The sequence below is a fragment of the Capra hircus genome, chromosome 11 (genome assembly GCF_001704415.2).
Source record: "Capra hircus breed San Clemente chromosome 11, ASM170441v1, whole genome shotgun sequence".
Taxonomy (NCBI): Eukaryota; Metazoa; Chordata; class Mammalia; order Artiodactyla; family Bovidae; genus Capra; species Capra hircus.
The window spans coordinates 195029-209306 of NC_030818.1; the positions used below are offsets into that span (position 1 = coordinate 195029).

General features: G+C 39.7%; 1 protein-coding gene across 2 annotated transcripts in view; it reads right to left on the reverse strand.

The window, feature by feature from the left end:
- TMEM87B (transmembrane protein 87B) overlaps positions 1–14278 on the reverse strand; it is a 50349-nt gene that overhangs the window by 3736 nt on the left and 32335 nt on the right. For both annotated transcript variants that reach the window (XM_018054802.1, XM_005686408.3), the window contains exons 14-18: positions 13442–13545; positions 13084–13157; positions 5681–5754; positions 3325–3377; positions 890–920 (exon numbers count right to left, since the gene is read on the reverse strand). In XM_018054802.1, coding sequence (XP_017910291.1) covers positions 890–920; positions 3325–3377; positions 5681–5754; positions 13084–13157; positions 13442–13545 — 336 coding nt within the window. The remainder of the gene's footprint in view (positions 1–889; positions 921–3324; positions 3378–5680; positions 5755–13083; positions 13158–13441; positions 13546–14278) is intronic.

Below are 14278 nucleotides of genomic sequence, written 5' to 3' on the forward strand. Positions count from 1 at the left end.
GAATATACATGTCCCCTCCCTCCCACGCCCCCGCTCCATGCCCCACTCTGGGGTGTCTGTACAGGGAGCTCCCACTGGCTACCTATTTTCATACAGTGATGTCTGTTTCCCTGCTGCTCTCTCAATCCCTCTCGCCCTCTCCTCTCCCCGCTGTGTCCACACGTCTGTCTTCTACGTCTGCGTCTTTACTGCTACTCGACCCTGCAAACAGGTCGAGGGCAATGGTTTTGTAGCAAGGTGTGTGCATACAGCAGCCTTCCTAGAAGTTCCCACCCTGCTATGGTCAAATCCCCACAGACAGAGAACAGACTTATGGACACAGGGGTGGGCGGGGTGGGAGGAGGGGAAGGTGGGGGTATGTGGAGAGAGTAAGGAAACGTACACACGACCACAAACAGCGCCAGTGGGAATGTGCTGTGTGACTAAGTACTGCAGTATCCAGGTGACCCACAACTAATCCCCCCGCAAAACCTCCCTAAACCCACATCGTCCGTTCCCAATTCCTACTTTGTAAATGTGAATCAGTTAGAAACTGTTTACTGCAGGAAAATATCTGTAAGGGATTAATTCGGACAAACTGCCATCTTGAAGTCTTCTAAACTCTTACATCTTAAGATGTTAAAAATTTAGACTCAAAACTTAATAGAATAATTCTTCCCTCCTCTTATACCAGTAAGCATTTATTATATACTAATATTATTATTACATTAGTATCTTGCTCTTGTTTTAAACGAGGATCCACTTCCTCAAAACTTTACCCATAACTCAATGCAGAGTCTTTAGATCTGCTTAATTTGTAATCATATAAAAAAGTAACTTTCAGAATTTCTGAGATTCATTTCTACTTTATGAACATAATAGCTCCGAGACATAAGCAAAAATATTTTACCTCATCTGAATCCACTAACACTGGAAGAGCTCTGAAATAAGAGGAAAAAAAGTCGACAAAGTTATTAAAAGGCCAGTGAATCTACAGAAGCTGAATATAAGTATATCTCACAATCTACCAATTCTCATTCCTGGAAGACACAGTTGACAGAAATGAGTACCAGTATCATCAACAGACACACAGCACTGCTCTCCACGTGCTGCAGACTGGTGGACTGGAATACTGCACAGCCCTCCAAAAGGAGGTGTGACGGTTTGAGGGATCAAGTTTTAAAAACCAACACTAGCAATCTACAGCTACAGACATCAGTAGGGCAGCAGCTTTGGGAGAGCGGGGTCATGATTTGGGAGGAAAACAAGATGGCTTTTAGGGTGCTAGTGATCTTCCAGCTTTTGATCTGCTATCTGGGGGCTGGCTACATGAGTGTGCTTTTATTAAAAATGTATTAAGCTATACACTTGGGCAACCAATTATATTTTTATTTTTAAGGCCCTGTAATTTTTAACTTTGAATAGCTGGACAAATGTCTTGACTAGCGATGTGCTATCTAATTTGAAAACCCACGTGTCGTCTGCTTTTGTGAGAATGAAAGAGGGATGAATAGGCTGGACTGTAGTCACCCTCTCACTCTGAACCTGTATGTCAAATCACCACGTACACTTTAAATAAATACAATTATAATTAAAATTATACATCTTTTTAAAAAGGTGGATGAGTGAACATATTACAAAAGGTGGTATTTATAGAGTCAAGTATTTAATTCCTATGTCATTGTTATTCTTGACTGGACACAAACCTGTGAAGGGCACTGGAAACAGAAAAAATTACACAACATCATCTTTGTTCAGAAAAGAGAATAACACAGATAAGAAGAAAAGACAAGTGGAGAGCCCCGGTGTGCGATGGACCAGTGAGAGGGAGAGCCCAAAGGAAAGGTCTACGTGTCAAGGTCTCAACATGAAAGTCACATCAACGCACGATCCAAAAGATGCTACTGGCAGCGCGGCTCGTGGTGGAGACGGAGGAAGGTGAAGTGGGGGCCTCAGAGATGTGCGGGAGGAGGCGCTCAGGTGGCTCAGAATAACACCGTTAAGGAAATCCCAGGGGAGACGACTACCTTAGGGAAATATGAACCAGAACATTGGAGGCCAAGGAGAAAGCCCACCGGGGGCTTGGCACCTCATTTAGAGATAAACACTAGCAACGGCTCCTGCTGTGAGGGAAAGGACTGTCTAAAACTCAGTGAGATGGAATCAGCGCGCTGAGACGGAAGGCGAACTGCGCTAAGCTGGCCTTTCTCATTTATCAGAGACACAGAAAAGCTGTGATAGACAGCATGTGAGTGCAGAGAACACACTAGGTCATGTGGGTTACTCACGATCTGTTTCAACTGTCCTATGACTCGCAAAACGCTTGTTCCGTTTCTACAGAAGCATATAAAAGGACCTCACATACACCTGGATGTGAAGCCCAGTTTCTAAACTTGCTATGCAAACAGCACATGCATTTTGGGTAGCACTGAGCTAAACTTAGACAGAAATGGTCTAAATAGGAAGTAAACGGGAGCAGGGAAAGGAGCAAACAGTATGTGGGAACATCCTCTCTAGCCACCCTGCTGTCCGCTGTGGAAACAGCTACCTGGAATCAATGGGTCACACAGTAGCGGCCCCCAATCTTTTTGGTCCCAGTGACCAGTTTTGGGGAAGACAATTTTTCCATGGACCGGGGTGGGGACTGGGTGGGGTGGGGATGGTTTTGGGATGATTCAAGCATATTATATTTACGATGCCGCCGCTGATCTGATAGGAGGCGGAGCTCAGGAGGCAGTGTGAGTGATGGGGAGCAGCTGTAAACATAGACAAAGCTTCTCACAGTTGCCCATCACTCACCTCCTGCCAATACCAGTCCGTGACCCAGGGACTGCAGTCACATACAGACATGAGTCTGCGGCCCGGAGACTGCGGTTAGATATAGACACCAATAAAGAAGAACCCAAAGAGCCCCAAGTCCCCAAAGAGGCTTCCTCTGCACTCTAGTTTTCCTAAGCTCATGTTTCTCCTCCAAAAGCATTCCCACTCTACATGTTATTGTGGTTACATGTGCTTAAATAAATAAAGTTTGAACTTTTCCATATTATAAAGTGAAAACAAAATGACTCTGGCCCTGATAAACTTATATAAAAAAAGGAGCTGGTTGACAGGGCAGGAGTATTAAAATAGCTGCTGTGCACTGAAAAGGGAGGAGAAAGACAGGCCAAGGCAGGGCTATGTTTTCTTTGCATTTCAGCATGAAGTTAATCTGTCCACCACTAGTGATGGGGGCCCACAGAGACATACAGAGGAGAGAGGCTTAAAAGGCACATTAAAAAGTATGAAAATTATCCCTTTATACTACAGCCTAAATGTTAGATTCAAACTTTAACAGACGATATTTACACATCTGTGAATGAAGAAGGAATATTTTCCTCCACCCACTTCAAATCTTCACCCTGTAGAAATAAACATTTACATATTAGCGTTTGCTTAATAACACCTGGAAGCAGAATTCTGAAATAGAGTATATATATATAATTAAGTATTTACATTTAAATGCATGACATTCTTTTAATTTCTACATAGCCTGAGAACTTCATTCATGCCACAAGGAAACTATGCCAGGATTTTCTCAAATAGTCAAACATTTGGACTTTAGATTTTTGTACTTCTCTGGCTTTAGTTAGATGCAAAGGTACTATTTTTTTGTCTTGAAAAACCACAGTGAAAATAAAAAGCATTGATTTGTCAGGTGAGCCACAGCATGGACGCTGATTTGTGTTCACTGTTTTGCTTCCAACATTCATCATGGCTGATGTGCTGATTTCATAACATGAGTTTATAATTTTTCAAAAGAAAAAGATGATGGTAGAGATACTCTAACTTTATAAAAGCCTATTTATTCCAACTGTTTGTGTTTAACGCTCATTTTTCTACAGGAGAAAAGCAAAGCAAAGCAAGTCAGTTTGGGGCCTTCCCTGGGGGCTCAGATGGTAAAGAATCTGAGCTGGAGACCCAGGTTCGATCCCTGGCTCTGGAAGATCCCCTGGCGAAAGGAATGGTTGCCCACTCCAGTATTCTTGCCTGCAAAATTCCACGGACAGAGGAGCCTGGTGGGCTACAGTCCATGGGGCTGCAGAGTCGGACACGACTGAGTGACGGGCACTTTCACGTAGGGCACCTACATTTTTTTTTTCTACAGAAAATGTGCTTATAGTCATTTTACTGAGACTAAGAAAAATAAAAGGTATACTGAATATTTTGGTTTACAATGTAAAATAAGACAAATTGGCTATATGGAATCCTCTGGTTTTAGCATTAAAGATATCTTGCTTACCTAGAGAGAGAGAAAATCAACTGAGCCAGTACCAATAGGAACCCAATTCTCTGAGTGAATCTCAGGGAGAAATAAGTCGATCAAGAAAAGACAAGGTTCCAAACTTCTGATCAAGAGCTGGCTACATAATTTCGAGAAATGAAAGCATTTTCCCTTGCTATACATGCAAAAATTGAGCTTTAAAATAAACTGAGACAAATCCCTAAAATAAGAGGAAATTTTCTTAGCAAGCTGAAGGTTTACTAGTTCTAAAGGCAGATAAATAAAACTGCTGTACTTTATTTTCACTTGTTTGACCATGCAGCAAGTGGGATCTTAGTTCCCTGACCAGGGACAGAACCTGTGCCCCTACAGTGGAGGCACAGAGTCAGCCACTGGATCGTCAGGGAAGTCCCAAAACTCTTGCACTTTTAAAAGCTTAGTTAAATTACCATGAAACTATTCAAACAACATACTTTAAAGAATTACTAATTACCAAAAGTAAAAATTAGAGAAGTTACCAAATCCAACAAATGAAACTTGCATACACCATCCGTCTTGTCAGAATTTAGGTGTGTACATAAATTTTTACACCTTGTTAACCACAACAGAGGTAAGAAAGCCAAATATAAAACTGTATGATAGGCATTTCCATTTTGTTTAATTACTTTCGTAACCACCACTTTATGCATAAATAATATGCATAAAACATTTTAAAACTCACTTCTACCCTACATTTTACCATTTTATTCGAGCTTATGTGGTTTAACAGCCCTTCCCCAACAGATAAACATCATCTGAAATGGCTTCAGAGATCACTTAAAAATGCTGAAAAATTAACACAAACTTTTACTGTAACAAAGCATCTCAAGATTTAATATGCATGTGACTCATCAATGGAATCCTGCTAAAAAGCAGATTTAAATTCAGTAGGTCTGGTATACGCCTGAAATTCTGGTCCAAAGACAGCACGTGAAAAGCAAGCGGCTTCCCTGGTGGCTCAGAGGTAAAGAGTCCACCTGCCAGTGCAGAAGATCCAGGAAGATCCCACATGTCATGGAGCAACCAAGCCCGTGTACCACAACTATTAAGCCTGACCTCTGGAGGCCCGGAGCCCCAACTACTGAAGCCACGTGCCTAGAGGCCGTGCTCTGCAACAAGAGAAGCCTGGGCACCGCCACCAGAGAGACCACTCACTGCAGTTAGAGAAAAGTCTGAGCAGCAACCAAGACCCAGTACAGTCAAAAACAAATAAACAGAATTATGTACAGAAAAGTGAGGGTTTACAGCAGTTAGCTGTCAGACTTAACTAGTACCACTACTTGGTAACATTTACTTTCATACAAAAAACCTAGTGAAAAACGTTCCCTGGAAGGTCGATGAATGTGACATTCATACCGATTTCCAAAGTATTAAAGACTATTAAATATATACTGTACTCACAAAATTATCAGAAGTAGCAGGTTTAGCTGTTCCATTGGAAACTGTTTTTGAGGCTCTTAATTTTATTCCTTCAGCTGTAATGAGAAACATTATAGAAATACATAAAATTATAAAATAATAACATTTTCCTTTGTAGCCTCACATTTAATAACTCTGTAAAGAGACTTCTAATTTCAAAAACCTATTATATTGGAATTAATTTGGCACTAGTAAAAGACAACAAACTGGTTCCAAATCAGGAAAAGAGTATGTATTGTCTGTATAAAGGCTGCATATTGTCACCCTGCTTATTTAACTTCTATGCAGAGTACATCATGAGAAACGCTGGGCTGGAAGAAGCAAAGCTGGAATCAAGATTGCCGGGAGAAATATCAATAACCTCAGATATGCAGATGACACCACCCTTATGGCAGAAAGTGAGGAAGAACTAAAGAGCCTCTTGATGAAAGTGAAAGAGGAGAGTGAAAAGGTTGGCTTAAAGCTCAACATTCAGAAAACGAAGATCATGGCATCCGGTCCCATCACTTCATGGCAAATAGATGGGGAAACAGAGGAAACAGAGATGAACTTTATTTTTTGGGATCCAAAATCACTGCAGCCATGAAATTAAAAGATACTTGTTCCTTGGAAGAAAAGTTATGACCAACCTAGGCAGCATATTAAAAAGCAGAGACATTACTTTGCCAACAAAGGTCCAACATAGTCAAGGCTATGGTTTTTCCAATAGTCACGTATGGATGTGAGAGTTGGACTATAAAGAAAGCTGAGCGCCGAAGAATTGATGCTTTTGAACTGTGGTGTTGGAGAAGACTCTTGAGAGTCCCTTGGACTGCAAGGAGATCCAACCAGTCCACCCTAAAGGAAATCAGTCCTGGGTGTTCATTGGAAGGACTGATGTTGAAGCTGAAACTCCAATAATTTGGCCACCTGATGCGAAGAGCTGACTTGTTTGAAAAGACCCTGATGCTGGGAAAGATTGAGGGCAGGAGAAGAAGGGACGACAGAGGATGAGATGGTTGGATGGCATCACCGACTCAATGGATATGGCTTTGGGTGGACTCTGGGAATTGGTGAGGACAGGGAGGCCTGGCGTGCTATAGTCCATGGGGTCACAAAGATTTGGACATGACTGAGCTGACTGACAAATACATTCTTCAAAGTGTTATTGCATTGGTAAAATAATCTGAAGCAACAACAAAACCCACTGAGCAATATGTGTTGCTGTATTTCTGGAGTCTTCTGTTTAAGTTTTCTGACATTTAATCTCCTAATTTATTAATCTATCTCTTGGACTCTATTTCGATACCCTGATACATCTCTGTCCTTCTGCCAATATCACACTGTCTTGATTAGTATAATTTGAAATTTTTGTCTTGAAATCAGAGTAAGTCCATTAATTTCATTTTATTTAGACGTAATTCCCACAGCATAAATGTACCATTTTGAAGGGTACACATCTGCGGATTTCAGGACAGTCATGGAATTATGCAATCATCACCACTATTAATTTCAGAAATTTTCATCACCACCTCCCATACCCATTAGCAGTCACTCTCAACTCACTCCTTCCACCAGCCCCTGCTGCTGCTGCTGCTAAGTCGCTTCAGTCGTGTCTGACTCTGTGCGACCCCACAGATGGCAGCCCACCAGGCTCCCCCGTCCCTGGGATTCTCCAGGCAAGAACACTGGAGTGGGTTGCCATTTCTTCTCCAATGCATGAAAGTAAAAAATGAAAGTGAAGTTGCTCAGTCGTGTCCGATCCTCAGCGACCCCACGGACTGCAGCCTTCCAGGCTCCTCCGTCCATGGGATTTTCCAGGCAAGGGTACTGGAGTGGGGTGCCACTGCCTTCTCCGACCAGCCCTTAGCAGACACTAATCTATTTTCTATCTCCATGGATTGATCTATCCTGGACTTTTCAAGTAAATAGCATCATATAACGTACAATCTTTCGTAATTTGTTTCTTGCACTTAGCATAATGCTTCAAGATCTACGTTGTAACTGTGAACACGGTTAGGCTCTTCCAGATCTTTTGTATTTCCATATATATTTTAAAGGCTTCCGTGGTGGCTCGGTGGTAAAGAATCCAGCTGCAATGCAGGAGACACAGGTTCAATCCCTGGGTCGGGAAGATTCCCTGGAGAAGGAAACGGCAACCTACTCCAGTATTCTTGCCAGGGAAATTCCATGAACAGAGGAGCCTGGCAGGCTACAGACCATAGAGTTAGATACGACAACAAAAACATATTTTAAATCTGCTTAACCATTTTTTTTAAAGTCAGCTAGACTTACAATCGGGATTGTACTGAATCTATTTTACGTATCAGTTAGGGAAGTGATGGGTTAATACTATTGAGCTACAATCCATAAACATGTTAAAGCTCTGCACTCACCTATTCTTTAATTTCTCTCGGCGCTGTTTTTATTCTTCAGTGCAGTTTTGCCCATTTTTTCCATTAAATTTATTTTGAATATTTTTGAAACTATTGTAAATCATATTTTAAATTTCATTTAATAATCATTTCCAGCTGGTATGTAAAAAAAACAACTGATTTCTGTGTACTGGACATAAATCTTATGATACTGTTTTATTCAGTTATTAGTTCTATTGTGTTTTTTTTCGTATAGATTTCTTAGGATTTTCTACATACATAACCCTGCTGTCTACCAATACAAACAGATTTCCTTCTTTCCAAGCTTTATGCCTTTAGTATTCTTCGGGGTGGCCTGTGGGCTTTGCCTTTCCTGACCTCTTGTTCTGAAGTTGAGTCACAGTGGTGAGCAGTTATCTCTGTACCTGGTTTCCAGTACTGGGAGAAAATTCACCATTTCACCACTAAGTATGATTTCAGGTGTGGAGTTTTTTCATACTACTCTGTAATTTGTTTGCTAAGTGGATTGCTTTTATATAAAAATAAAATGAGTAGGTACTGAACTCTGTGATATGTCTCTCTGTACCTACTGAGATAATTACGTCATCTTACTTCCTTATTTTTTAGTTGAATTACACTGATTGATTTCCAAATGTTAAAACAGGCTTGCAACTCTGGAGTAAAGTCCACTTGACAATAACGACCTTTCAATACTGTGCTAGACTTTATTTACTCATGTTTTTAAGGAAATATTATGTCTCTACTCATAACTGATATTGGTCTGTAACTTTTTCTTTTTTGTCTTTGTTAGATTTTGGCATTTGAGTTGTGCTGGCCTGATAAAATACATTAGGAAGTATTCTTACCATCTCTATGCTCTGAAGAATTTGTGTAAGATTAGAATGTTTCTTCCTTAAGTATCTGAAGGTTAGTTAAGCCATTCGGGTCTGGTGCTTTATGGGAAGATTTTAAACTTCAATCCAATTTCCTTAAGAGATATAGGGCTATTTCAATTTAGTGGCATAGGGTTAGATTAGGGTAGTTTCTTAAGGGTATTTTTCAAGGAATTTGTCCATTTTATCCAAATGCCCAATTTCTTCACAATATCCCTTACCTACTTTCTTACTATAATAATGTCTTATCTATTTTTCCAGTGTTGGAAATTTGTCTTGCTATATTGTTTGTCTCTGTTTCTGGTTTAGATTACCTAGAGGCTAATCCATTTTTATTAATCTTCTCTAAAAGAAACTACATTTGGCTTTGTTGATTTTCTCTCTCTCTCTGTTTTCTATTTCACTGAGGCAGACAGTTAACTTTATCATCTCCTTCCTTCTAACTACTCCAGTTTAATCTGCCACTGTTTTACTAGCTTCTCAAGATGGAAACGTATCATCACTGATTTTATGTCTTTTTTTCCTTGGTGATATAGACACTGAGAGCTATTAATTTTCTAAGAATTGGTTTAGTTGCATCCTATAAAATGTGATTTTTTTTATTATCATTTTATTATGAAATACTTTTAACATTCCTTCGATCCATGAGTTACTTAGAAATGTATTATTTAATGTCTAAACATTTGATTATTTTGTAGATATACTGTTATGTATCTAATTTAACCACTGTGACCATAAACATACTCTGTGATTGCAACTACTGAAATATATGGAGACATTTTTAATGGCCACTCACATGGGTTATTTTACGTAAGGGAGACTTGAACACTTATTGTTCAGTTGCTAAATGTAATGTTCAATAAATATCAATCAAATCAATAAGGTCAATGGCCTTACTCAGTTCTTGTACATTGTTACACATATGTCTTCATGTCTTATTAATCACTGAAGAGAAAGTGTTAAAATATCAACTTATTTGTATCCTTTAAAATTTAGAGCTTCAAAATTTATGAATCAAAATTTGACAGAATTGTCCTTAGATATATACACATTTAGGACTACTATGTCTTCTTGATAGATTCATCCTTTTATCATTAGGAAGTGACACTACACAGCCACACTAGCTTTCTGATGCTTAGTGTTTACATGGTTTATCTTTCTCCATACTTTCAACCTTTCCGTGACATTTTTGAGGTGTCTCTTGTAAACATCACACAGCTGAGTTTCATATATTTTTTTTAACAATCTGACAATCTCTTCCTATTGAGTATGTAGCCCACTTGCATTTATTTTAATTATCAAACTAGGTTACTGAAGTCTATTTTGCTTTACTATTCAAATTGCAATTTGCTTTACTACTTTATTAAGAACTATAATACAATTTTGATTTTATTTACTTCATGTCTACATATGTTATAAATCTCATGTTATTATTTTTGCTACAAAAAGTTAGTTGACTTTTACAAGATTTTTTTTTTAAATAGTGACTTTTTATATTTCTCCATGTATGTACTACTTTCAGTGCTTTTCCTTCAGTCAGTTTCATTTTTGTTTCTTGATCAATTTTGGAAATCTTCTGGCCAATATTTTTCAAATATTCTTTATGCCTCATTCTCTCTTCCTCTTTTAGAGCTCAATTATGTACCAGTTAGACTGCTTAATCGGAGAAGGCAATGGCAACCCACTCCAGTACTGTTGTCTGGGAAATCCTATGGACGGAGGAGCCTGGAGGGCTGCAGTCCATGGGTCCCGAAGAGTCAGACATGACTGAGCAACTTCACTTTCCCTTTTCACTTTCATGCACCGGAGAAAGAAATGGCAACCCACTCCAGTGTTCTTGCCTGGAGGATTCCAGGGACAGGAGCCCGGTGGGCTGCCGCCTAAGGGGTTGCACAGAGTCAGACACGACTGACATGACTTAGCAGCAGCAGACTGTCTTTCTGGTCACAGAAGTTAGTTCATTTTGTTTCTAGCCTCTTGTCTCTGGTTTTCAGTTTGAAAAATTTCTTTTCCTTTGTCTACAGATGCTCACTATTACTTGATTGTATCCAGTTTACTTGTCTACTGTTAATCCTATTTTATGGATTTACTTCAGATGTTCTGCTTCCCTGGTGGCTCAGAGGGTAAAGCGTCCGCCTGCAATGCGGGAGACCCGGGTTCAATCCCTGGGTCAGGAAGATCCCCTGGAGAAGGAAATGGCAACCCACTCCAGTATTCTTGGCCTGGAGAATCCCATGGATGGAGAAGCCTGGTAGGCTACAGTCCACAGGGTCATAGAGTTGGACATGACTGAATGACTTCACTTCCACCTCCTTTCCGATATTCTTTATTTAGTATTTTTACTTGGTTCTTCTTCTTTTTTTTAGCTTCCATGTCTCTCCTGAAATTCCTCTTGCCTTCACCAATCTATTCCTATAGGTTCTTTGTTGTTGTTGTTCAGTCAACAACAGTCGGTTGTATCCGACTCTTTGCAACCCTATGGACTGTAGCACACCAGGCTTCCCTATCCTTCACCATCTCCCAGAGTTTTCTCTAACTCCCGTCTATGAGACAGTGATGCCATCCAACCATCTAATCTTCTGTCGCCCCCTTCTCCTCTTGTCCTCAATCTTTTCCAGCATCAGGGTCTTTTCCAATGAGTCAGTTCTTTGCATCAGGTGGCCAAAGTACTGGACCTTCAGCTTCAGCATTAGTCCTTCCAATGAATATTCAGAGTTGATTTCCTTTAGGCGGGACTGGTTTGATCTCTTTGCTATCCAGGGAATTCTCAATAGTCTTCTCCAGCATCACAGTTTGAAAGCACCATAGATTCTTTAACATACTTATAACAATTATTTTTAAAGACTTTCTTGTTAATTGTAACATCTGGGCCATTTCTAGATAACTATTGACTGATTTTTCCCTTAACTATGGGTCACAGTTTCCAGTTTCATTCCCTGACTAGAAATCTATCATTGTATATGGGACATTGAGAATGGTATCTTATAGATTCTGGCTTCCCTTATCTCTGAGAAGTGTTTTGTTCCAGAAGGCATTCAGATTATGGCTCAATCACTTTATTTTATTTTATTTTATTTTATTTGGCTCAATCACTTTAATCTTTGGGGGACATACTTTCAGATTTTATTAGGGTTTATTTCAGTTTAGCGCTAGTACTAGGGTAAATTTCAGTGGTCCCAGACTGTGGTCTTTATTTCTAAGGAGTAGTCCTTCTGGGGCTTTAATGGAGAGCCCAAGGGATTTACCCAAGCACTTTTAACTTGTTGAGATTTGAATTTCAAACTCTGCAGTGGGCATGTGCTGAAATTTCTGTTCTGCTTCTTAGCCAAACAGCTATTGTTTCCCCCCTGGCCTTTTGGAGTCTCAAAATGCCCCTTTCAGGCATCAGACAAGATTAGAGAGACTTTTTAAAGACTGTGGAATTTCTTCCTTTGTGGCTCTCTTTTCTGGATTTCTCCCCTCAATTTCCAGGCATTCTTACAGCCTCAAGCTTTACTCTCCAATTCCTTGCATCAGTGAGATCACGCCTATCTGCTTGAGCTCTAGCCTGTCTCATTGACTGGGCAGACACTCTGGACTAAAGCTCTATAAACGTGAAACTTATTAAGTGCGGCTCTTTTCTTTCAACATGAAAGTTCCTCCAGTTTCTGCCTGCCTTTCATTGCTCTCCAGTGCCTTTAAACAATTAATTAAAAAAAATTCTATCCAGAGTTTATTCTAGCTATCAGCAGGAAGATTGTCCAATACAATTCATTCCATCATTATTGGAGCCAAAACCAACACAGTGAATTTTAAGATCTCTGCTGTGAGAAATTTAGCAATCATTATGAAGATCAGTATTATTTGGGAGCTAAGTACGATATATACCAAATCAGTCTTGTGGAAAACAAGTGTACTGACTTCAATACTTCCACATGAAGAGCAAACAAAAGCTCCAACTACAGGAACAATCTGGAAAATTTCATTACTGACTTTCCTTCTTGTGACTGTCTACTGTAACAGAGCTTTCCTCCGATATAGTCTTAAAAATGTTTTACAGGAAAAAAAGTGTTGCTGACCTTGCATCACAAGTAGAGACACAGTATTTCTTTGTTACAATTGATACAATGGTTATTTAGTAAGAAAACATATCACTCACTTAAATTTTCAGATGTTACCATGAATTCTTCAATTTCATCATCAGAATCATCTATTAAAGGCATGAAGGCATATCTAAATAAAAAACAAGGAGTAGTTTTACTAGTGTGTTTAAACCTATTCAATGTTCAGTTTACACCTGAACCAGTCATTCCAGGGCCCCCTCTTCCCTCTTCCGGCAGGGAGACCCCTGTCTTCCCCCTTCTCTCTCTCTTTTCACTGCCTTCCTTTTGTTATATTTGTCTCCCCACTTGACTGTATACCTCTGAACAGCAATGACTACTTCTCTGGTTTCTGTAATGCTTTTCTAACATTGTAGCAGAAGATGAACAAAATCCTTGCCCAACTATGTAAGGTACCTCTGATTATTTGCTGATGGTCTCCACAAAAACATTATTACAATAAGAATAAGTGAGAAAAGGAAGCTCCAAAATGCATCATCAACCCAGCGCTCCATCCAATCCTATAACAAGGATGATTCAAACAGGAAAAGTTAATTTTTGATAATCAGATTTCCCACTGAAATAGTATATAATGACAAGGACTAACGAAACCCTTCCAACCAGTAAGTCTTCAAAAAAAATGAGCACATGTTTTTTCAAGAAACATAAAAACTAAGAAATTCTATCTTAAAATCCATATTAATGCTCAGTTGAGCCTTATAATCAATCCAATGAATAAAACCCTAACAAATTAAACAGTATCATGAAAAGAATTAGAGCTGAAAGGGGCTTCAGAGGTCAATTAATTTATTTTCTAGACAAGAAGAGTTTCTTATGAAATCTTCCCTAAGAAAGTCCAGGGTTTTCACAGGGCTCTTTATCATTATATAGAACTAGCAAGAAGATCAAACCAGTCAATCCTAAAGGAAATCAACCCTGAATATTCATTGGAAGGACTTATGCTAAAGCTGAAGCTCCAATACTTTGGCCACCTGATTGGAAGAGCTGACTCACTGGAAAAGACCCTGAGGCTGGGAAAGAATAAGGGCAGGAGAAGGGGCGCAACAGAAGATGAGATGCTTGGATGGCACCATCAACTCAAAGGGCATGAGTCTGAGCAAACTCTGAAACATGGTGAAGGACAGGGAAGCCTGGTGTGTTGCAGTCCACGGGGCTGCAGAGTCAGACTTGGCAACTGAACAACCACCAATACAGAACGAGAGGCTATTTCCAAATCAAGGAATCCCCACAAGG